This window comes from Somniosus microcephalus, chromosome 10 (assembly GCF_052327205.1).
Source record: "Somniosus microcephalus isolate GS21.2 chromosome 10, FLI_Smic_1.0, whole genome shotgun sequence".
Lineage (NCBI taxonomy): Eukaryota > Metazoa > Chordata > Chondrichthyes > Squaliformes > Somniosidae > Somniosus > Somniosus microcephalus.
Genome location: NC_140996.1, coordinates 6,260,240 through 6,285,266, shown reverse-complemented (window position 1 = coordinate 6,285,266; position 25,027 = coordinate 6,260,240). Strand labels below are relative to the sequence as shown.

At 45.4% G+C, this 25,027-nt stretch overlaps 1 protein-coding gene across 2 annotated transcripts; it reads right to left on the bottom strand.

Annotated features, from left to right (window-relative positions):
* Positions 1–1,149: 1,149 nt before the first annotated feature.
* On the bottom strand, positions 1,150–24,655 carry LOC147111409 (uncharacterized). 2 transcript variants are annotated; one of them, XM_085998375.1, is made up of 5 exons: positions 24,562–24,655; positions 22,261–22,485; positions 6,447–7,055; positions 5,455–5,595; positions 1,150–1,701 (listed from the first exon to the last, which is right to left on the bottom strand). In XM_085998375.1, exons 2-5 carry the CDS (start codon positions 22,370–22,372, stop codon positions 1,682–1,684), a joined length of 882 nt encoding a protein of 293 aa, XP_085854501.1. In that variant the 5' UTR covers positions 22,373–22,485; positions 24,562–24,655; the 3' UTR covers positions 1,150–1,681. The 2 variants fall into 2 exon arrangements, with proteins under 2 accessions (XP_085854501.1, XP_085854500.1); XM_085998374.1 differs by lacking the exon at positions 1,150–1,701 and having other exon boundaries at positions 5,239–5,595.
* Between the last annotated feature and the right edge of the window lie 372 nt (positions 24,656–25,027).

The following is a 25,027-nucleotide window of genomic DNA, read 5'->3' as shown; positions in this document are numbered from 1 at the left end:
CCAATGTATTACAACAGCAACTTGTATTTATATAGCACCTTTAACGTAGTAAAACATCCCAACACGCTACACAGGAGTATTATAAGACAAAAAATTTGACACCGAGCCACATGAGGATAAATTAGGGCAGGCGACCAAAAGCTTGGTCAAAGGGGTAGGTTTTAAGGAGCGTCTTAAAGGAGGAAAGAGGCGGAGAGATTTAGGGAGGGAATTCCAGAGCTTAGAGCCTAGGCAGCTGAAGGCACGGCCACCAATGGTCGAGCGATTATAATCAGGGATCCTCGAGGACAGAATTAGAGGAGCGCAGATATCTCGGCGGGGAGGGGGGGGGTTGTGGGGCTGAAGGAGGTTACAGAGATAGGGAGGGCATTTACATTTGGTGTACGAGGGATCAATAATAAATTCAATAATTGTACGGTGAAATGAAATGTATATTGCAAAGGCATTTAATGTGGAAGGTATGAAAGTAGCAAAACATCCTATGGTAGGCAGGTGTGTGAATGGTATCTGGAACCTATGCCACGTTCTAGCCCTTGTACAAGCATACGGTATACCCCAGCCACAGCTGGATGTAGGGCCTCCTTCTGGTGCCAGGCTTTGGTCATCTGTCTCAGAATTGCCCTGCTGGTAAACCAGGAATGTTCTTCACTGTCTAATTTGTTTTTTTTGTGGGTAAATCATGTTAGTCTGTTCTATAATCCGTATCCAAGGGAGCTTCTGTGAGGTTTTTTATGACCCCAGTTATAGCAAGAGTGGAAAGTTTGTAATGAAAGTTAAAAGCATCACATGAAACTATGCTTTACACTGGATTACCTGTTTACAACATATAACCTAAAATCAGGTATATATCATACCATCTGTACTTGTACCTAATGCCACTATATACTCCATGCTGACCAGTGAAGCTCAATGTTCATTAGACACTAGATGCTACAAAATATCTCTGCAGCATTCAAAATATATCTACTGAATGCTTCTATCTTTCTCCCTCTTGGTATGCTTGTCTGAGTGTTCAGGGCTGTAGCCAACTACTCCCATATTGGGCTTGTGCCAGGGAGTGACTATAGTCAGAAAGCTATTGTATGGCTACTTTTCTAGAAACCCCTCCCTCACGCACACGCCACGGGCCCCCCCCCCCCCCCCCCCCCCCCCGGGCTTGATCACGTTGACTCTGTTATGACCAGTGTCCTTTGTATGCAACTTTATTAATTCAAAAGGTGATCATATCTGTGGATTTCCAAGAAGTGGCCCAATTCTGATGGGTTTTTTTTTCAATTCCATGAGAGAGAGCTATAGGTAAAAGATTGCGATAACATGAAAGCCCAGCAATGAGAATGGATCACCTGAGATCCACACACTTATAAATCCAATATCCCAAGAGAAGGATGGCAGTAAAGTAGAACATATTTCACTTGAAGCAGCCAATGCCAGCATCAAGTCAGGTACAGCACAGCTAGATACAGAGTAAAATACTCTAACAATGTGGCTGTCACTCCTAATTTTGACCCTTATTTCTGTATTAAACTTCTCAAAGTAAAATTGATACTAATATTTAACTATCCACATCACTAAAGAAATCTCATCATGATGAAGGGAGAAAAGAGGAGGGAAGTTGAATGTAGGAACATCCATCATACCAAATAAACTTAGATAGTGGATCAACGTTGTATTTATTTCTGAGCTATGCTGGGACATCTTGAGCTGTAGAAAAATAAAAAGTCATATTAGCATCAGAAACCAGCAAAAAAGAGTCTTGTAGGGGAACACAAGTGTACCAGGCAGAGCTTAAATAATTAGAGAAGGAGCTTGAATAAGACTGGGATTTCCTGCATCATCTACAAGTTAATTGATCTTTACCCAACCTGTACTGTGGGCACTTAAAGGACACCAGATGCCTGTGATTAAAAATAATTTATCAATTTTCTATTTGAATACTTCTGTTTAAACAGTGAGTACCAGTTACGTTTGAGTTACTGAGTCCAACAGTATGAGGCAGTGAAATGAACTGTACTGATGTGATTAACCCAAGGGTTAGGCATTCCTGTAATTTCTAGTAATGGAGACCTGCCTTTTGTGTCCTGATGCCACAATGGGTCTCCTTCTCAATCTGATCACCTGTCTGACATTGTCATGAATGAGTCACAATTTCTTTCAGCTGACCATTAAGACTGACGCCATCGTTATCGGAACCTGCCATAAACTCCACTCCCTTCACACAGTACTGAGAATGTTATTTTTGAACAGCAGGTTTCTTCTCTGATTCAGCTGCACCTCTATCCTTAGTACAGCAAGTCTCTGTTGTATGTTTAAATATTTTGAGCACAACAAATTAATTTCATTTCCCACCTTCTCTGTCACCGAGATGGATGCTTTTCATGCCTAAGCATTGCTGAAAACAAGTGTGACCTGCTATTCTTCATCCTGAGAAAAACCCAGGTCCATGCATAATGTGGCAAATATGGACACTGGATTCTTGGTTTTACCCATAACTTTTAAAAGCAATAGCAACCTATTGGCCTGGAGTTTGCGTTGAGAATAACGGTGAGCCTAAAGGCGCTCACGGTTATGGAGTAAATCGGACAGCAAATTCCGGAGTACGCACATGCGCAGTTAAACACGGAAATTGGGAAGTTGCGGTCCGAGTTACCCTCCTCCGCAGGCTGCGCTATAACAGTACCTCGCCGCTCCACTCAGCATTGAAATCAATGTAAGGGTGTGAAGTTGCTGTACTTACTCGCTGGACACCCACTAAACATGGCAGAAAAAGTTAGGGCTGGTGCATTCAGGTGTAAGTGAATTTTTAACAGTGTGATAAGTCTTAATTAATGCCAAACAACCTCTGGTCTGGTACTGAAAAATTAATTTTACAAGTGTGGAGTCTCATTCCTTCAGAATTTAATTAGTGTTGGAGATTTTAAAAATATTAAAATATTTTTTTTTTACTTTATCTCTGTTAATCCCATCTTTCTTTCCCAATCTTTATTTCACTTACTGTACATGATTTAAATCTAATTTATCATTTCTGGTTTATACTTCCTGGTTTAGATGCTGCGTGGCTCAGTGAGGATTCTTCAATCTGATTGGTTGAAGAGCCTCGCTGCTATTTTACCTGCCCATAGATGCCACAGATCCCCTGTAGAGGGCACTGCGCTGGATTGCATGCCCAATGACAGCAAGTCTACACTCAAAAGTCCCGCGTAAACTCTGGGTAATGTAGTGAACAGCCGTTCCTTTGCTGCTGACCACAAAATCCGGGCCATCATTTTCAAAATGGAGGCTGTGGCTGGGAATTTCCTCTGCGCTTTACATGTGTAAACAGGGTGTCTGCCGCACCGGCGGTGAAGTTACAGCGGCAGAGATGACGAGCTCCAAGGAATTCACCAGCCAATGTCTTCTGAAGGCTCCAGAATTGCAGCTGTTGTCATCACAGCTGTGGGAACACAGCTCCTTGTCTTTGATTAGGAATCAATTCAATTAAATCAGGCATGAATAGAATGGGGGAAAAATTGGGTTGCTTTGCGCCTCCCGTTAGCACCCCAAGAGGGCGCTAACAGGGTGCAAAGCAACTAGCGCCCGGTATTGTTCAGCCTTTGACTGGATGAATTTCAAAGAAAAGGAATTAATATATTTATAAAACAGAAAATGTTCTGTATTGGTCTAATGAACAAGACCATATACCTCTTTCATAGAATCATAGAAATTTACAGCACAGAACGAGGTCATTCGGCCTGTCGAGCCTGCGCCGGCTCTTTGAAAGAGCAGTCATGCTTAGTCCCACATCCCCGCTTTTTGTCTTGCTACAGTTGTACAGGGCCTTGGTGAGACCGCACCTTGAGTATTGTGTGCAGTTTTGGTCACCTTACCTGAGGAAGGACGTTCTTGCCATGGAGGGAGTGCAGCGAAGATTCACCAGGCTGATACCTGGGATGCAGGAATGACGTATGAGGAGAGATTGTGTCGATTGGGCTTATATTTGCTAGGGTTTAGAAGATTGAGAGGGGATCTCATCGAAACCTATAAAATTCTGTCAGGTCTGGACAGACTAGATGCAGGAAGGATGTTTATGATGGCCGGGGAGTCCAGAACCAGGGGTCATAGTCTAAGGATAAGGGGTAAGCCATTTAGGACTGAAATGAGGAGGAATTTCTTCACCCAGAGAGTAGTGAACCTGTGGAATTCTCTGCCACAGAGGGCGGTGGAGGCCAGTTCATTAAATATATTCAAGAAAGAGTTAGATATATTTCTTGAGGCTAAAGGGATCAAGGGATATGGGGAGAAGGCAGGGACAGGGTACTGAATTTGGATGATCAGCCATGATCACATTGAATGGTGGAGCAGGCTCGAGGGGCCGAATGGCCTACCCCTGCTCCTATCTTCTATGTTTCTATGTAACCCTGTCGGTTCCTCATCCACAAGTACCTGTCCAACTCCCTTTTAAAATTATTGATGGAATCAGCTTCCACCATCCTTTCAGGTCGAGCATTCCAGATCTCCACAACACTCAGTGAAAAATTCTCCTCCTCTCCCCTCTCGATCTTTTGCCAATGATTTTATATCTATGACCTCTGGTTATTGGCCCACTTGCCGGAAGGAATCAAAACCCCGCATCATCTTCAAAACCTCGATTAGGTCACCTCTTAACCTTCTCTGTTCCAAAGAGAACAGTCCGAACTTTTCCAACCTCTCCTCAGTACTGAAGTCCCTGATCCCTGGTCACATCCTGGTAAACCTCCTCTGTCCCCTTTCTACGACCTTTACATCTTTCCTGAAGTGTGGGGCCTAGAATTGTCCACAATACTCCAGCTGAGGCTTTCCAAGAAGTATTTGTCTCAAAATCGACAAGACGCCAGAGAGATTTGTTGGGCTGGTTTCTTTAGTTAACCCCTTACAAGCTGTCTCCAGACTCATAGTACTGTGTTGTGCTGTTTAGTACCTTTCATTTTTTCCATGCTTCTGTAAGTTATCCTGGTTGTAAATGATACCGAATAGTAGCCTGTTACAAAAACCATCTTACATGGTTGATATTATCCAATTTCTCAACTGACATGTGATGTAATGGAATCCCGTGGACTATCGAAGCGATTTTATCTTAAATGTATAGATTGCTAACCCTGCGCAACCGATCCTGTTCACCATACTATATAAATTTGAAGGTCTTGTCTCATTGGGTGCATTGGTTCATTTATGGAAACTGCAAATTGCTGTGAAACAAAGAAAATCAGCAGTGGGCCCAACTCATAACATGTATTACCATTTTAATTTCCACTGGTGTGAAAGAACATTTGCTGGAATTGTAAAAATAACAATGAGAAGCCGTTTGTACCAAGCAGACAGTTGGCAATGGAATGAGTTAAAATCAGCTCCTTCTAATTGTACAGATGTTTTTAAGTTGAAATTTTAGGTGACAGTTTCATTGGCTGTTTAATGAATTGGTACAGTGCAAATTTATCTCACCTTGTAGCGTGTCTGATTTTTGACATGGCATCTTTTCTCTGAAGCGTGGCACAAGAATGGCCAAAAATCCAACAAAGACACCAACACTTGCTGCAATAATCCCAATGGCGGTTCCGAAGGCTTCTTTAAAACCAAAAAGCCCTAGAAGAGGATAAAATGAAAAAATATACACCAAGCCCCGACATTTAAAAACACCTTAATCAGAAAAATGACGTTACTCATTAAGCACATAATCAATCTTACCCCAGCTTCTCGTGCATCTCCCCTCCTCTTCCACCCCCCATTGGCTGCATTCCTTTATCTGCCTAGGCCCCATGCATTGGAATTCCCTCCTTAAACCCCGTCTGCCTCTCCACCTCCCTTCCCTCTTTTAAGACACTCCTTAAAACCCACTGTTAACCCTTCTAATATTCCCTTCTTTGGTTCAGTGCCCATGTTTTTGATTATGCTTCTGTTGAAGTGCCTTGGGCCTTTATCCTCAATTATTGGCACTAAATAAATGCAAGTTGTTGTTGTTGTCATAATCGTTATTGCTGAATGAAGGTCTCCACAATAGACCAACTTAGCCTTAAAGCCAGCTCTTACAATATGAGAAGTTGAGTCCCTATCTCTTCATCTGTTTTGGATATAATGATACTATATGTGAGTTTTGTCTCTGCTATCTACATAAGCTGTTCAGCAATAGTTGTGTACTAAGAATTAATGATTTAAATGTAAACATTCAATACACCAAAACAATAATGGTAAGACTTACATCACCAATTTTCAACTGGAAATTAGGAGCATTAACTTTCTTAGACCAAATTCCTACATTATAAATGAGTGAAATAAGTGCTGCAGTCCATGACACTGAAGGAGGTTACAGAGATCAGGGAGGCCATAGAGGGATTTAAAGATAATTACATCGAAGCACATTATTAATTGATAAAGTGTTATCTTCGAACAAACATTTCAGAGTTGTTTAGCTTTGAAAGAATACAATGTAAAGATACCTGTTTTTGATTTCACCGTGAGGTGTGTACCATCACCAGTTAGAGTTGTCCCATTAGGAAGTATTATAGTACAGAAATAAGTGCCACGATCACTCTCAGCCACGTCGAGAATAGTCATGGAAGCATCTCCTTTTGATCGATGCCCACTTAGGAACGCTCGACCAGAATAGTTAGCAGAGTCAGTTGCATTATCTCTTACAATAGGTAACTTCCTAGAGAGGTCTTCCCTGTACCACAATACAGAGAGTTCGTCTGAATAAGCACCGTTATTGTGATACTGGCATGGCAAAATCGCCGACTTCCCCTCCTGAACTTTCAGCTGGTCAATACCCTGATCCACAGATGGCTGTTGTGGCTGGGCTCGTACCTCTTCTGTGATAGTTGTTTCAGCAGTTTCGGTTTCATTTGACTCCACACTGCTTTCAGTAACTAATGATTCATCCCCACTAGGCAGAAGGGTGGCTGTTGCAACAGTTTTCAAAGCCAAGCTTGTGTTTGTCATCACATTGACTCTTCCATTAGCCATCGTTTCGTTATGAGGGGTTTCCAGATGAGGGAAGACAGACATGGTTCCACTTTCAGCCACATGGTCAGCTTTGATGAATACAGCTGTTTATATTGCAATGAAGAATTAATCAGATTGTTCATTCATTGTAACTCGGGAAAGGGAGGCAAGATTTCCTCTGTGTTACGAAACGGTAAACCCGTTTAAAAGAAATGCACTTATGATTTTGCTACACAACGCACAGAGGAAATCTCCCACCATGATGTTCAATAAAGAGCAGGTAAATTCCAAAATCATGAATATTTATTATCCCAGTAGCCTTCAGTGCCTAGAACCCCAAGCTCTGGAATTCCCCCTCTAAGCCTCCCTGCCTCTCCACCTCTCTCTATTAGGCACTCTGTAAAACCTACCTCTGTGACCAAGACCTGTCCTAACGTCTCCTTCTTTGGCTCAAGGTCAATTTTTATCTGATAACGCTCCTGTGAAGCACCGTGGGACATTTTGCTACTTTAAAGGCGCTATATAAATGCAAGTTGTTGTTGTATATTAGGTAAATATTTGACTAGGTTTCCACGGTTTAGTGCATTTTTGCTGCTTATGCCTATAACTGAGAATGAAAACTGAAGTAAGATCTTCCTTGGTAAAGTAATACTTAATTTAGCACCAGAAATACTAAAGGGAAAAACAACACAGCTATCGAGACAGCCTCTCTGAGCAAAATTTCCAAATTATTGCTCTACGGAGTGAGCACCTCACCCACAAGAAACTGGGCTAAAACTGTCAAGCTTATTTCACAGACTTTTACAGCAAGAGCCTTTTATTCCCATATAAGTCTGTGCTGCATGCAAACCCAAATCCACGAGGTGAAAGAACAAACTTTTAACTGCACCCACCACCCAATCTCTCTATTGCCCAAAGGTTGAATATTTCGCTTATAAGTAGCATTTGTAACTTTTCAAATTCAAATGTCTTCCAAGTGGAAGTTGTGTGAAGTGTTGGTGCCTCTCCTCCTCTCCCCACCTGCTTGGCCATGGAAGAGGTTAGAGCAACCAGGGTGCAATGCACTACCAACCGGAGGTCTGCCAACAAGTTGTAAATCCATCCCCTGATAATTGCCTCTGGCTTGTTGCATCATGGTTCACAGTACATAACTCTTGGGACAATGCAGTGAAGCTTACTAGGTAGAACGTCAGGAGGTGTTCATTGACATTTTGAGGGTTATTTTGGTGAAAGGGTGAAAACAGGCGCTAAATGGGTGCTGTGCTCATAAGACATGCCTGGTAGAAGGCCTGCCTGCAGGCGCTAAAACAGACACCGACAAGTTTAGTACTCAAGCGCTGATTAGACGCACTTTTCATGGAGCAGTATATGTGGGTTCCTCGCACCCACTTCCACTGAAGATATGGAGTGGGCTGGCTGACACACAGCGGCAGGTTTCAGGATGGCTCAGGGACTGAGTTAGAGGGCGCACAGGTTCTCAGATGCGGCACTGGAGGTCCTGGTGGAGGAGGTCCAGAGGAGGAGGGATGTCCTGTACCCGCGGGCGGGGGGGGAAGGAGTCTACCTCGCCCTCCTCTCGCTCTCTCCTGCTGGTGCTGCTCTCATCTCCTCCTCCCATTCCTCCAGCAGACCAAGGGGAACCCCTATCAAAATGTCCATGACCGAGCACTCTCTTTCTCCCGGTGACTCCTAAAAGATGTCCAACAAGGTAGAGTCACACAGTGCTCACTCTTTTTAGGTGAAGTCCTCAGAGAATTTCCGGAATAAATGTTGATATTTTGGTAAAGTCTTGACAAAGTGTCCCGGAAAGTCTCCCGTGTGTTTCAAAAGTCCTCTTCAAAACTCCAGCAGCAAGTGAACAGTAAAAGGTGACGCACCTTTAAGTAGCGCTCGAAATCCTCAACAATGACTTGTTTACTCCTAGTCAGCTGGCCACTGTTCGGAGAGGGCGTTAGGTCAAGTGTTATCTGTCAAAATACCGCGCAGCCTCAATCAGCACTAGCAGGTAATTTAAATGGCAATCAGCCCCTTAACAATCATCCTCTGGGCGGCCGTTCTTATTGCAAGCTTCAACTCCTTCACCAAGATGGCATCTACAGAGAGCTATTACAGAGAGGTGCAAGAACTATAGAGTAGTGATAATGGGGAACTTCAACTATCCTAATATAGACTGCGATAGTAATAGTGTAAAGGACAGAGAGGGGGAAGAAATTCTGAAATGTGTTTAGGAGAACTTTCTTGATCAGTATGTTTCCGGCCCAATGAGGACGGAGGCGTTGTTGGATCTGGTTCTGGGGAATGAGGTGGGTCAAGTGGAGCAAGTGTCAGTAGGTGAACATTTAGGGAATAGTGATCATAGTATCATAAGGTTTAGATTAGCTATGGAAAAGGACAGGGAGCAATCTAGAGTAAAAATACTTAATTGGAGGAAGGCCAATTTTAGTGGGATGAGAACGGATCTGGCCCGGGTAAATTGCAACCAAAGATTGGCAGGCAATACTGTAATCAAACAATGGGCTGCCTTTAAAGAAGAAATAGATTGGGTACTAGGGGGAAAGGTAGGGAAATTAAAGTCAGAGCTCCCTGGATGACAAAAGAGATAGAGAGTAAGATAAAGAAGAAAAAGAGTGCATATGACAGATGTCAAGTCGAGAATACATCTGATAATCAGGCTAAATATAGAAAGTTCAGAGAAGTGAAAAAAAAAATAAGAGGGGGTATGAGAATAGAATGGCAGCCAACATAAAAAGTAATCCAAAAGTCTTCTATAGGCAGATAAATAGTAAACGGGTAATAAGAGGGGTGGGGCCAATTAGGGACCAAAAAGGAGACCTACGCATGGAGGCAGAGGGTATGGCTGAGGTACTAAATGAGTACTTTACATCTGTCTTCACCAAGGAAGAAGATGCTGCCATAGACATAGTGAAGGAGGAGGTAGAGGGTATACTGGATGGAATAAAAATTGATAAAGAAGAGTTTTTTTTTATTTGTTCATGGGATGTGAGCATCGCTGACAAGGCCAGCATTTATTGCCCATCCCTAATTGCCCTTGAGAAGGTGGTGGTGAGCCGCCTTCTTGAACTGCTGCAGTCCATGTGGTGAAGGTGCTCCCATAGTGCTGTTAGGGAGGGAGTTCCAGGATTTTGACCCAGTGACGATGAAGGAATGGCAATGTACTTCCAAGTCAGGATGGTGTGTGACTTGGAGGGGAACTTGGAGGTGGTGGTGTTCCCATGTGCCTGCTGCCCTTGACCTTCTAGGTGGTAGAGGTTGCGGGTTTGGGAGGTGCTGCCGAAGAAGCCTTGGCGAGTTGCTGCAGTGCATCTTGTAGATGGAACATACTGCAGCCACGGTGCGCCGGTGGTGGAGGGAGTGAATGTGTAAGGTGGTGGATGGGGTGCCGATCAAGCGGGCTGCTTTGTCTTGGACGGTGTCGAGCTTCTTGAGTGTTGTTGGAGCTGCACTCATCCAGGCAAGTGGAGAGCATTCCATCACACTCCTTACTTGTGCCTTGTAGATGGTGGAAAGGCTTCGGGCAGTCAGGAGGTGAGACACCGCAGAATAACCAGCCTCTGACCTGCTCTTATTGTCACAGTTTTTATGTGGCTGGTCCAGTTAAGTTTCTGGTGACCCCCCCAGGATATTGATGGTGGGGAATTCGGCGATGGTAATGCTGTTGAATGTCAAGGGGTGGTGGTTAAACGCTCGCTTGTTGGAGATTTGTGTGGCGCGAGTGTTACCTGCCATTTATCAGCCCAAGCCTGAATGTCGTTCAGGTCTTGCTGCGTGCGGGCATGGACTGCTTCATTATCTGAGGAGTTGCGAATGGCAATGAACACTGTGCAGTCATCAGTGAACATCCCTACTTCTGACCTTATGATGGAGGGAAGGTCATTGGTGAAGCAGCTGAAGATGGTTGGGCCTAGGACACGGCCCTGAGGAACTTCTGCAGCAATGTCCTGGGGCTGTGATGATTGACCTTCAACCACCACAACCATCTTCCTTTGTGCTAGGTCTGACTCCAGCCAGTGGAGAGTCCCCCCCCCCCCCCAAACCCCCGATTCCCATTGACTTCAGTTTTACTAGGGCTCCTTGATGCCACACTCGGTCAAATGCTGCCTTGATGTCAAGGGCAGTCACTCTCACCTCACCTCTGGAATTCAGCTCTTTTGTCCATGTTTGGTCCAAGGCTGTAATGAGGCCTGGAGCCAGTGGTCCTGGCAGAACCCAAACTGGGCATCAGTGAGCAGGTTATTGGTGAGTAAGTGCCACTTGATAGCACTGTCGACGACACCTTCCATCACTTTGCTGATGATTGAGAGTAGACTGAATGGGTGGTAATTGGCTGGATTGGACTTGTCCTGCTTTTTGTGAGCAGGACATACCTGGGCAGTTTTCCACATTGTTGGATAGAGGCCAGTGTTATAGCTATACTGGAACAGCTTGGCTAGAGGCGCGGCTAGTTTTGGAGCACACGTCTTCAGCATGACAGCCGGGATGTTGTCAGGACCCACAGCCTTTGCTGTATCCAGTGCGCTCAGCCGTTTCTTGATATCACATGGAGTGAATCAAATTGACCGAAGACTGGCTTCTGTGGTGGTGGGAACCTCAGGAGGAGGTCGATATGGATCATCCACTCGGCACTTCTGGCTGAAGACGGTTGCAAACGCTTCAGCTTTGTCTTTTGCACTCATGTGCTGGGCTCCACCATCATTGAGGGTGGGGATATTCATGGAGCCTCCTCCTCTCGTTAGTTGTTTAATGGTCCACCACCATTCACAACTGGATGTGGCAGGACTGCAGAGCTTTGATCTGATCCGTTGATTATGGGATCGCTTAACTCTGTCTATAGCATGCATGTAGTTGTGTTGCAGCTTCCCCAGGTTGGCACTGCATTTTTAGGTCCTGGCATGCTCTTCTACACTCCTTATTGAACCAGGGTTGGTCCCCTGGCTTGATGGTACTGGTAGAGTGATGGATATGCAGGGCCATGAGGTTACAGATTGTGGTGGAATACAATTCTGCTGCTGCTGATGGCCCACAACGCCTCATGGATGTCCAGTTTTGAACTGCTAGATCTGTTCTGAATCTATCCCATTTAGCATGGTGGTAGTGCCACAGAACACGATGGAGGGTGTCCTCAGTGTGAAGACGGGACTTCGTTTCCACAATGACTATGCGGTGGTCACTGCTACCAATACTGTCATGGACAGATGCATCTGCGACAGGTAGATTGGTGAGGATGAGGTCAAGTAGGTTTTTCCCTCGTGTTGGTTCTCTCACCACCTGTTGCAGGCCCAGTTTTATTCTTATTGTTTTTCGTAGCAGTTTTTTACAACTGAGTGGCTTGCTGGGCCATTTCAGAGGGCAGTTAAGAGTCAACCACATTGCTGTGGGTCTGAAGTCACATCTAGGCCAGACCAGGTAAGGACGGCAGATTTCCTTCTCTAAAGGACATTAGTGAACCAGGTGGGTTTTTACAACAATCCGATAGTTTCATGGTCACTATTACTGATACTAGCTTTTTATTCCAGATTTATTCCAGGCACTCGAAATGCTGGCTGTGCTTAAAGTAGATAAGTCACCAGGACCAGATTGGATGCATCCTAGGATGCTGAGAGAAGTGAAGGAAGAAATCGCGAAGGTACTGGCCGTAATCTTCCAATCCTCCTTAGAAATGGGAGTAGTGCCAGAGGACTGGAGAATTGCAAACGTTACACCCTTGTTCAAAAAAGGGTGTAAAGATAAACCCAGCAACTATAGATTATAAAGGATGTAATAGCAGAGCACTTGGAAAAAGTGACTGGATCGGACAAAGTCAACATGGCTTTACAAAAGGTAAATCGTGCTTGACTAATCTACTGGAATTTTTTGAGGATGTAACTGGTAAAATAGATAGGGGAGAACCAGTGGATGTGGTGTATTTGGATTTTCAAAAGGCTTTCGATAAGGTCCCGCGTAAGAGATTAGTGTGTAAAATTAAGGCACATGGGATTGGGGGCAAGGTATTGACTTGGATAGAGAACTGGTTGGCAGACAGAAAGCAAAGAGTTGCAATAAACGGCTCTTTTTCCGAGTGGCAGGCAGTGACTAGTGGGGTACCGCAGGGATCGGTCCTTGGACCCCAGCTATTCACAATATATATTAATGATCTGGACGAGGGAACTAGATGTAATATCTCCAAGTTTGCAGACGACACAAAGCTGGGTGGGCATATGTGCTGTGAGGAGGATGCAGAGAAACTCCAGTATGATTTGGACAGGTTGGGTGATTGGGCAGAAGCATGGCAGATGCAATATAACGTGGATAAATGCGAGTTTATCCACTTTGGTGTCAAAAACAGGAAGGCAGATTATTATCTGAATGGCAATAGATTGGGAGAAGGGGAAGTGCAACGAGACCTGGGCATCCTTGTGCACCAGTCGCTGAAAGTAAGCATGCAGGTGCAGCAGGCGGTTAAGAAGGCAAATGGTATGTTGGCCTTCATAGCGAGAGGGTTTGAGTATAGGAACAAGGATGTCTTGCTGCAGTTGTGCAGGGCCTTGGTGAGACCACATCTGGAGTATTGTGTGCAGTTTTGGTCGCCTTATCTGAGGAAGGATGTTCTTGCCATGGAAGGAGAGCAGCGAAGATTCACCAGGCTGATACCTGGGATGGCAGGAATGACGTATGAGGAGAGAATGGGTCGATTGGGCTTGTACTCGCTGGAGTTTAGAAGAATGAGAGGGGATCTCATCGAAACTTATAAAAATTCTAACAGGACTAGACAGACTAGATGCTGGAAGGATGTTCCTGATGGTCGGGGAGTCCAGAACCAGGGGTCACAGTCTAAGGATAAGGGGTAAGCCATTTAGGACAGAGATGAGGAGGAATTTCTTCACCCAGAGAGTGGTGAACCTGTGGAATTCTCTACCACAGAAGGCAGTGGAGGCCAATTCATTAAATATATTCAAGAAGGAGTTGGATATATTTCTTAAGGCTAAAGGGATCAAGGGGTATGGAGAGAAGGCAGGGACAGGGTACTGAATTTGGATGATCAGCCATGATCTCATTGAATGGCGGAGCAGGCTCGAGGGGCCAAATGGCCTACTCCTGCTCCTATCTTCTATGTTTCTATGTATAGGCCAGTCAATTTAACCTCGGTAGTGGGGAAGCTTTTATAAATAATTTTGTCCCTGGTTATTAACAGTCACTTGGACAAGTGTGGATTAATTAAGCAAAGCCAGCACGGATTTGTTAAAGGCAAAGCGTGTTTAATCAACTTTGATGAGGTAACAGAGTGTTGATGAGGGCAATGCAGTTGTGCAGACGTGGATTTCCAAAAAGCATTCGACAAAGTGCCACATAATAGGCTTGCCAGCAAAGTTGAAGCCCGTAGAATAAAAGGGACAGTGGCAGCATGGTTACGAAATTGGCTAAGTGACAGAAAACAGAGTAGTGGTGAACGATTGTTTTTTGGACTGGAGGAAGGTATACAGTGGTGTTCCCCAGGGGTCGGTTCTAGGACCACTGCTTTTCTTGATATATATTAATGACTTGGACTTGGGTGTACAGGGCGCAATTTCAAAATTTGCAGATGACACAAAACTTGGAAGTATAGTGAACAGTGAGGAGGATAGTGATAGACTTCAAGAGGACATAGACAGGCAGGTGAAATGGGCGGACACGTGGCAGATTAAATTTACCGCTGAAAAGTGCGAAGTGATACATTTTGTTAGAAAGAATGAGGAGAGGACATATAAACTAAAGGGTATAATCCTGAAGGGGGTGCATGAACAGAGAGACCTGGGGGTATGTGTGCACAAATCGTTGAAAGTGGCAGGGCAGGTTGAGAAAGCAGTTAAAAAAGCTTACGGGATCCTGGGCTTCGTAAATAGAGGTATAGAGTAAAAAAGCAAGGAAGTTATGATGAACCTTTATAAAACACTGGTTCGGCCTCAACCGGAGTATTGTGTCCAATTCTGGGCACCACACTTTAGGAAGGATATGAAGGCCTTAGAGTGGATAGACTAGAGAATCTGGGGTTGTTCTCCTTAGAGCAGAGAAGATTGAGAGGAGATTTAATAGAGGTGTTCAAAATAACGAGGGATTTGGATACAGTAGATAGAGAGAAACTGTTCCCATTGGCGGAAGGGTCGAGAACCAGAGGACACAAATTTAAGGTGATTGGCAAAAGAACCAAAGGCGACACGAGGAAAAACTTTTTTACGCAGCGAGTGGTGAGGATCTGGAATGCACTGCCTGAAAGGGTGGTGGAGGCAGACTCAATCGTGGCTTTCAAAAGGGAATTGGATAAATACCTGAAGGAAAAAATGTTGCAGGGCTCCGGGGAAAGGGTGGGGGAGTGGGACTAGCTGAATTGCTCTTGCAGTGAGCTGGCACGGGCTCGACGGGCCAAATGACCTTCTTCCGTGCTGTAACCATTCTATGATTCTATGAAGGCACATTGGTTGTCATGCAGGAGCTGTAATCGCGGGAAGAAGTCAGGATTCAGGGGAAGACTGTTCTCTTCATGTGGCCATGCACAAGTACTGACCCTGAGAAGCTGGTGAGTAACTGCAGTGTTTGCAAGCTTGGAACTGCACCTGTATTTGTGGTTCTATCGATGCCAGTAACACATGGAGAGGGATTTAGTTGACTTTAATGCTGAGGAATCCTGTTCCTGTTGAACTATAGAACCCTACTGGCATTATTTTAGCACTGCGTTCCTTAGCTCTTTCACTAACCTGTTCTGCTTGAATAGTTGATCCTATCAGTTCTATGTATGAATAATGGTGGTTAGATTTCCATCCTTCTCACTTACAGGCTATCCCTTTTTTGGCCTCAACCGACTTTATTACTGTACCAATTCAGGTTAAGTATATAAGCAACTTAGGTATACCCTCTCAGTTCTTGTTTGCTTATCAGGAAAGATTGAACAGGCTGGGGCTCTTTTCTCTAGAAAAGAGAAGGCTGAGGGATGACCTGATAGAGGGCTTTAAAATTATGAAGGGGTTCGATAGGGTAGACGTAGAGAAGATGTTTCCACTTGTGGGGGAGACCAGAACTAGGGGCCATCAATATAAGATAGTCACTAATAAATCCAATAGGGAATTCAGGAGAAACTTCTTTACCCAGAGAGTGGTGAGAATGTAGAACTCGCTCCCACAGGGAGTGGTTGAGGCGAAGAGCAGAGATGATTTAAGGGGAAGCTGGATAAACACATGAGGGAGAAAGGAATAGAAGGATATGCTGATGGGGTGAGATGAAGAGGGGTGGGAGGAGGCTGGTGTGGAGCAGAAACACTGGCATGACTTGTTGGGCTGAATGGCCTGTTTCTGTCCTTTAAATACTATGTGGGAGAAATTCAGTATCGCCCCGTTTGGGGCGCAATTATTGTCCAGGCACAAAGTTTAGCACCTGGCGCTAATTATCACCTCCAACTGCAAACTTGGCTTCTATCGCCCCTGGAGGTGATTGGAGCACTAAATCAGGCGCTACACACCTCTCTTAAGGCGCTAACGCCGAGGAGCGACGCGCTACCTCAGAGCGCTGGCGAAGCTCAGGTGATGTCAGTCAGCGATGGAACACAGACACACTGGCGCCGGCCAGTTCTTAAAGGGGAGGGTCGATCTTGCTCTCCGTCCACACCCTGCTCATTGCAGCCTTGAATCTCAGCCTGGAGAGACCTGTACATCAAATCTGCTGGAAAGAACAATGGAAAGGCCCAGGGAAAGAGCTCAGAGTGCAGCCCCCATAGTCTCTTCTAAATCGATGCAAGGAAGGTCAAATCAAAATGAACCTGCAAAGTGCTGCTCAGTACCTAAAACTCCTTCACACAGCGTTGAATCTCTCCAGAAGTCTCTCTCTCTCTCTCTCTCTCTCTCTCGGAATGCGTGGTGCAAAAATGTCGCTGACAAAAAAAGGCAGGAAGCGGCTGCCTTTAAATAGCGCCCCCCAGTCCCTTCCTGACTGCAAACGTTCCCTTCTACCTGTCGTTGCTAGCAGCAGGCAGAAAGGCAGGGGGCGCCACTCAATATCCGGTCCGGGGCGTTGCACGCTCAACTGACGTCACGATCTGCGGGCGCAGGAGATCGTGGCGGTAGTGTTTAGCGCCGCCGCAAAATATCTGGTCAATTTCGTGAGCGGCACAAACATCGCCGCACCCGGGCGCTAGTTGCTTTGCGCCCTCTTAGGGCGCTAACGAGGTGCAAAGCAACTGAATTTTTCTCCTTCTGTACTATGTAGGTCTAATACCTCCAACTTTACAGTGATTGAAATAAAGGGTTCTCTCTATACATGGTAGCTTCCATATGCATGACAGCCTATATTTATTCAGCCATACTCTTTGCTCACCGTGGCACTTTTCTTGAGGTCCAACTCCTTTCCTGGATATCCCTCCAAGTTCCTCGAGTACGTGACCATGCAGTTACTGTCATGGTGTTGGCCTTCACACCGGTTTTACCCTCTGCTCCATACTGAGCATTTCTCTGGGCCCTTATGCTGCTTACTATTAGCTGCAGACCCTCATCCAAAAATAAAAATTGGGGTTTGTACCACCGTGTAGAATTTGCACACTCCACAACTAGATTGATGGATAAGTTATTTTTGGTTTGTAGAGCAGCATTCTTGCAGATGCTTTCAGAGTGGCCACTGGTGAACAAAATTGCCACTTACCTGACACTGTTACAACACAAAGGGATCTTGGTAGACCCAGCTCAAGGTGAAGGAAGAGATTCTAAGAATACAACATGGCTGATTTTCCAACCATGCAATCTCACCTGCTGACAGCGACTGCTCATATTAGGAAAAAAAATCGCAGGTGTGTTGCGCGCAGTTTTCCATCGATTGATATTGGCCCAGAATTTGCTGGAGTGGGGCATCTCGCAGCATGCCCTGTTAGTTAGATTTGTTCCTGCACCCTTCAGCTCAAACAATCTTTGCCCACAAAGTTGCTGGAAGTGGGAGCTGATAACGGGGCGGCGAGGGCAGCGGGGCATCTGGGACCCCAGTGAACGACGGGACCAACAGTCTGTCTCCTTAACCCATGAGATTTAAGGATCGAGTAAGAAACAGAGGAACGATGGAGAAGGAAATCGGGCGAATTAGAGTCAAATCAGGTACGGAAAGAGAAGGAAAGAAAGATTGGAGATATAGAGAGAAAAAGAGACAGAAAGGAAAAGTAAGAGAAAAATTAAAATTTAAAATTTGACATTTTAAAACTCTCCAACAACAATTCACAACCTGAAGGAATGAGACTCCACACTTTTAATTGTTCAATTTCTGGGCCGGAGACTGATTGGCAGTCTTTAACAATGATCACGTTGTTAAATGGGTAGTTACATTGTTAATTACTAGACTTAACATTCTGCGTCAAGTTTATTCTGCCTCACAGCGCCAGGGACCCGGGTTCAAATCCGGCCTCGGGTGACTGTCTGTGTGGAGTTTGCACATTCTCCCCGTGTTTGCGTGGGTTTCCTCCGGGTGCTCTGGTTTCCTCCCACAGTCCAAAGATGTGCGGGTTAGGTTGATTGGCCATGATAAAAAAATTGACCCTTAGTGTTAGGGGGGATTAAATACGTGGGGTTACAGGGTTACGGGGATAGGGCTTGGGTGGGATGGCTGTCGGTGTAGGGACCGGGTGCTAGGGTTTGGATAATCGGCCATGATCTCGTTGAATGGCGGAGCGGGCTCGAGGGGCCGAATGGCCTACTCCTGCTCCTATCTTCTATGTTTCTATGTTTCTATGTTAATGGGTAATTAATGCGCAAATTCAGCAATTTCTTGAAACTCATGGGGCAGTTGAGGGTGAGCTGCCGTTTTCACTAAGCTATAACAGCGGAGTGGCGTGAATTGTCCAGCAACCTGTGGTGATTCACGACGCACGGGGTATCGCTTCCTCGCCACAAGTTGCTCACCGATTTTCAGATTAATAACAGCGAGCGTCGTTCAGACGCCGTTATAGTTTCAACAAAATCTGGCCCATTAATTTTCCAATATGTGCGACTGGTGGGCGAAATTCCCCACCTACAGCGCATACACACAAACTGGGCCCTGATGTTTGCCCATAACATTAAGAGAGTCTACATCAGTCTAACTTTTAACTGACAAATGTAAAAGTTTGCAGTACACAAATTATGGTCCCTTATCTCTCCCAGTATTTAATTCCTTAATGTAAGACTGCTGTGTTGCATATTTATCCATTTTCAGCAGCTGTTCTCAATGGTGGAAATTCTGAAAGTGCGGGCTCTGTTCTCTATCTATCATCGTCAAGTTTACTCGGCATAGACATCAATCACACTGTGTGCTGAAGATACTGGTGGATTCTTTTTGACTGATAGTAACAAAACAAGTAGAAAGAAAATACCATTTCAAAGCTCTTTTTTGTAGATAGTCCCATTTTTTTGTACCTATTCCCATCAAAAGTGAGTGAACCCATAAATATCAAAAGTATCAGTACCACAAACTGTGTGGCCAAATATCTCTGCAATCAAACCATGCCCGAGAGTAATTAGAATTTGTATTGCAGCAACAGCTCATTTCTCAATCGGGTGAGCTGAGCTTCAATACTTGGTTTCCAACCCACCTACGTTGAGCATTTTCTCAACATAAGGACCATTCCTCCTTTGTGAGGATTGTATTATGGGACGGGCCCCTCTTTGGTGATTGCTAACTGTCTCGGCGTAGCTCCATACACTGCTTAAGTTCAATGCCCAATGCGAATAGGCTGAATTAACGCTGGGCGGGATTTCCGCCCAAATATTGGGAAATCCTTCCTTTTATAGGATGCATGCACATTCCTGGGATTAACGTTTTCAGCTTCTCATCTTTAATAGATAGAAAACTGTGGGGCCATAAATTGGTTGCACCTCTAAATTCCTCATTTGTGATCCCAGTGTGTGAAACAGGAGTGCTAAAGATGAACATTTACCTCCTAAAACTGTTCTATGCAGTTATACGTATAAAATTCTTGGAGGGCTTGACAGGGTAGATGCTGAGAGGCAGTTTCACCTGGCTGGGGAGTCTAGAACCAGGGGTCACAGTCTCAGAATAAGGGGTCGGCCATTTAGGACTGAGATGAGGAGAAATTTCTTCACTCAGAGGGTGGTGAATCTTTGGAATTCTCCACCCCAGAGGGCTGTGGAGGCTCAGTCGTTGAGTATATTCAAGACCGAGATTGATAGATATTTGGACACTAAGGGAATCGAGGGATATGGGGATCGGGCGGGAAAGTGGAGTTGAGGTAGAAGATCAGCCGTGATCTTACTGAATGGCGGAGCAGGCTCGAGGGGCCGAATGGCCTCCTCCTGCTCGTATCTCTTATGTTCTTATTTAATTGACCGTTTCTGATAGTGTTATCAGACAAAGCATGGGTCCATTTTGGACATGCCACACGGAATTTGTGTTGAGACCTGGGCACAGGTTTGCAAGCTATTTAAAGAAGGGATGTTTGCTGAGCCCCCGGGCTACAAGGTGATAATTGCACTTGGATATCTGGACTCTAGAATTGCTTCAGATTGTGTTTTTACTCATTTGGATATCAAAAGAATGGATCTGCCTATGCAAAATCGCTTTAACAACCTTTTCAGTATTCACTGAAATTAAAACAACAACAACAACAGGTGGCATTTATATAGTGCTTTTAATGTAGTAAAATAGCCCAAGGTATTTCACAGGAGCGTTATCAAACAAAAGTTGACACAAAATAACAGCAGAGAATGCTGGAAAAACTCAGCAGGTCAGGCAACATCCGTGGAGAGAAATTTGAGTTGACGTTTCGGGTTGAAACCCTTCTTCAAAACTCACAAATCACATAAGGAGCTATTAGGATAGATGACCAAAAGCTTGGTCAAAGATGTAGGTTTCTGACGAGACAGAGGTAGAGGCAGAGAGGTTTAGGGAGGGAATTCCAGAGCTTAGGGTCTAGGCAACTGAAGGCACGACCACCAATGGTGAAGCGATATGTGCAAGAGGCCAGAATTGGAGGAGCGCAGAGATCTCGGAGGGTTGTAGGGCTGGAGGAGGTTACAGAGATAGGGAGTTGTGAGGCCATGGAGGGATTTGAAAACAAGGATGAGAATTTTAAATTTGAGGCATTGCCGGACCGGGAGCCAATGTAGGTCAGTGAGCACAGGGGTGATGGGTGAGCGAGACTTGGAGCAAGTTAGGATATGGGCAGCAGAGTTTTGGATATAGATTGGGTTTAAAGCATCATTATATATAAATACTAGTGGATCTCTGGGTCTCTGTGTTGCCCTTTCATTTTCTCTTCTCTTCTGGTTTGCTCCCTAAATCTTCTTTTTGTTTTTCTCAGTGAGTTTTCCTTCTTTCCTTTTGGATGGGAGGTGATACAGATTGAGACAGTTCCTTGGGAAATTGGGTACACTGCCTATATTCTGCTCAATATGATTTACATGATCTAATCTACACTGAAAGTAAAATGATATCTCATTCCTGTATTCTAATATTAGACACAAAGTGTGTAATTCTAGATCACAGGGCCTCTTTTAATAACTGATCTCGTCAGTGTAACTTTATATATCAGAAGAGAGAGAAAATATGGCTGAACAGAAATTACTGGGGAAGCAATTGACAGAATAAATAGATGGAAGGAAATAGACACAGAAAGAAAAGTGAAACTCAAAATATCTGACACACAAAAAAACCTCCCATCCAGATGGTACAGGAAGGACATAGGGTGCATGGAGTGAATGCAACCCAGGGGTGAATTCCATGATCCGACACTTCCATTGGGAGCAGCACTCACAGGGAGTGCCCTATGTGCTACCTGTGATTGTGGCTGACTGCTGATAGCAATGGATCACAGAATGGACCTTTATATGTGTAAAAGTGCCTGTTTAATTGTCCTCATAGTGCAGGATAATTTTTAAATGTGCATAAGTTGACAAATTTATTTAATGAAGAGTGAAGAGTACCTAATGTAGTTGCATTCAAATAATAATCTTGCTTTATCAATCTGTACCTGGGTGCAAGGCAGTAGAATTCAAAAACTACCCAGTGAATTTTGAAGACCAATCCAAGTTATCAAGTGAAGACAGGAATAGCTCCATTGCCCAGGAATTTTAAGTAGTTCAACATCACATAATCACTATTTGAATCAATTAACATCAGTCAAAAGCAAGGTTTTTTAAACTGCCGAGTGCCCATGCGATGTGAAGAAAAACAGCAGTTTGTCAAGGGCGGTAAATGGTGGCCTTGGCAGCAACGCATACATTCCAATAATGAATAATAAAAAAAAAGAAACTCTTACTAACAATATTGATTTTAGGCTCGATATGAAAGCAACAGTTTAGTTATTACTGTACTCACGAATTATGAATACAAGCTGCAAAACGGCTTGCATGAAGACCGTAAGACCAAAGGATTTCATGTTCTGAAAGCTTTCACTCCAGAAGAAATGCAGGCCCGGGCTGCAGAACATTAGTCACAGTATTTTCATGACACTTGCATTTTGTAACAGCCCACGGAGAAATGTTATCGCAGGTCTGGAAAATACTTTGAAAATTTGTTTTCAACATCTCACCAAGTGAAAATCTAGACAAAAGTTATAAATATAATTTAGTGATTAATTACTGTATACTGTAAGATTTAATGGCTATTACAAGTTAGAAAAGAAAAATAAGTTTTTTCTTACAATTTCTTTTAACCAGTTTGATAAAATATTCCAGATATTGCTTAAAACTATTAACAACGGCATACACTATAGGCTGACCAGGCGCTCCTGGCAAGGACTGGCTCTTGAAGAGAAATAACGGGCCCACGGTGCCTGATTTTCCATCCATTGATTTAAGCTGGGAAGAGCAGGATTTTTATCGGTACTCTGGAGCTAAAGTGAACAGAGGGGCTTACTGCAACGGACATTAACAATGATCAATCAGAACCAAGGCATGTATAGAAAAAACAGTCGGCAAAGAGTACGGTAGCATAGTGGTTATGTTACTGGACTAGTAAGCCAAAGGCCTGAACTAATGATCTGGGGAACATGAGTTCTTAATCCCATCACGGCAGCTGGGGAATTTAAATTCAGTTAATTAAATTTTTAAAATCTGGAATAAAAAGCTAGTATCAGTAATGGTGACCATGAAACTACTGGATTGTCGTAAAAACCCATCTGGTTCACTAATGTCCTTTAGGGAAGGAAATCTGCCGCCCTTACCCGGTCTGGCCGATATGTGACTCCAGACCCACAGCAATGTGGTTGACTCTAAACTGCCCTCTGAAATGGCTAAGCGAGTCACTCAGTTGCATAAGGTGGTTCATCACCATCTTCTCAAGAGCAATTACGGACAGGCAATAAATGCTGGCCTTGCCAGCAATGCCCACATTGCATGAATGAATAAATAAAAAAGCCCAACCCAGTAATTCACGCTCCTGCTAATATTTCATATTTAGCCCCAGGCTCACAATATAGGAGTAGGCCGTTCTGAGAAAACATTTTCCAAGGATTTACAGCACCTTAAAGGCAACTCTATGAGGAAGAGTAAACATTAAAGGATCAATTTCTTCAGCACCTCTCCTCTGAGTCAAGTTGGAGCTACAAGCCCTACTCCAGGAGTTGAGCACTTCAGTGCAGTACTGAGGGAGCCTCCGCTGCACTGTCGGAGGGGCAGTACTGAGGGAGCGCCGCACTGTCGGAGAGGCAGTACTGAGGGAGCGCTGCACTGTCATAGGGGCAGTACTGAGGGAGCGCCGCACTGTCGGAGGGTCAGTACTGAGAGAGTGCTGCACTGTCGGAGGGTCAGTACTGAGGGAGCGCTGCACTGTCGGAGGGGCAGTATTGAGGGAACGCTGCACTGTCGAAGGGGCAGTCCTGAGGGAGCGCCGCACTGTCGGAGGGGCAGTACTGAGGGAGCGCTGCACTGTCAGAGGGGCAATACTGAGGGAGCGCCGCACTGTCGGAGGGGCAGTACTGAGGGAGTGCTGCACTGTCGGAGGGGCAGTACTTAGGGAGCGCCGTACTGTCGGAGGGGCAGTACTGAGGGAGCGCTGCACTGTCGGAGGGGCAGTGCTGAGGGAGCACCGCGCTGTCAGAGGGGCAGTACTGAGGGAGCGCCGCACTGTCGGAGGGGCAGTACTGAGGGAGCGCCGTACTGTCGGAGGGGCAGTACTGAGGGAGCGCCGCACTGTCGGAGGGGCAGTACTGAGGGAGCGCTGCACTGTCGGAGGGGCAGTACTGAGGGAGCGTCGCACTGTCGGAGGGGCCACCTTTCAGATGAGATGTTAAACTGAGGCCTCGTCTGCCTGTTCAGGTGGATGTAGCAGATCCCACAGCCACTATTTAAAGACGATTAGGGAGCGCTCCTGGTGTTCTGGGCCAACAATTATCCCTCAATCAACTCTGCCAGAAACATTAACTGTCCATTTCTCTCGTTGCTGTTTGTGGGAGCTTGCTGTGTGCAAATTTGGTGCCGCGTTTACAACAGTGAGTAACCTTCGAAAAATACTCCAGTGACTGTAAAGCGCTTTGGGACATCAGGATGACATGGAAGGCGCTGTAGAAATGCACATTCTTTCCTTTCAAAGAGCATTGGGCAATAAAGTATTGAAATTACAGAGTGTGACAACCAACAAAAGCCAACACTTCCTTCTTCCCTCTGCACTAACACCCACCTCAGTGGAGACCCCCTCGGGCCTGGGGTCCCTACTCACCCACTCTAAGGTGCCAGTTTGGGGATTTAGCCCCATTTCGGCAAAGTGAGGCCATTCGGGCCACACACCTGGACGGGGCTAGCACGGAGCTTCAGGTCAAAGGTCGCCCCGGCATAATATTTGCATAAATTAGCGAGTCCCGGCCAATCGGCTTTCGGGGCCGCGACGGGCAAAGGGGGCGGTACGCCTGCGCGGCAAATTCAAAACTGAGCGCGAGGGCGCGCGAGCAACGGCCGGCCGGGGGGGGGGCGGAGCCAGCCCGGGGGTGGGGCCAGATCGGGGGCGGGGCTACACCGGGGGCGTGGTGGGGGCGGGCTACACAGGGGGTGGGGCTACACAGGGGCGGGGCCAGACCGGGGGCGGGGCTACACCGGGGTCAGGTCCAGCGGCCTCTGCTGCCATGGAGACCGAGCAGCCAGTGATGGAG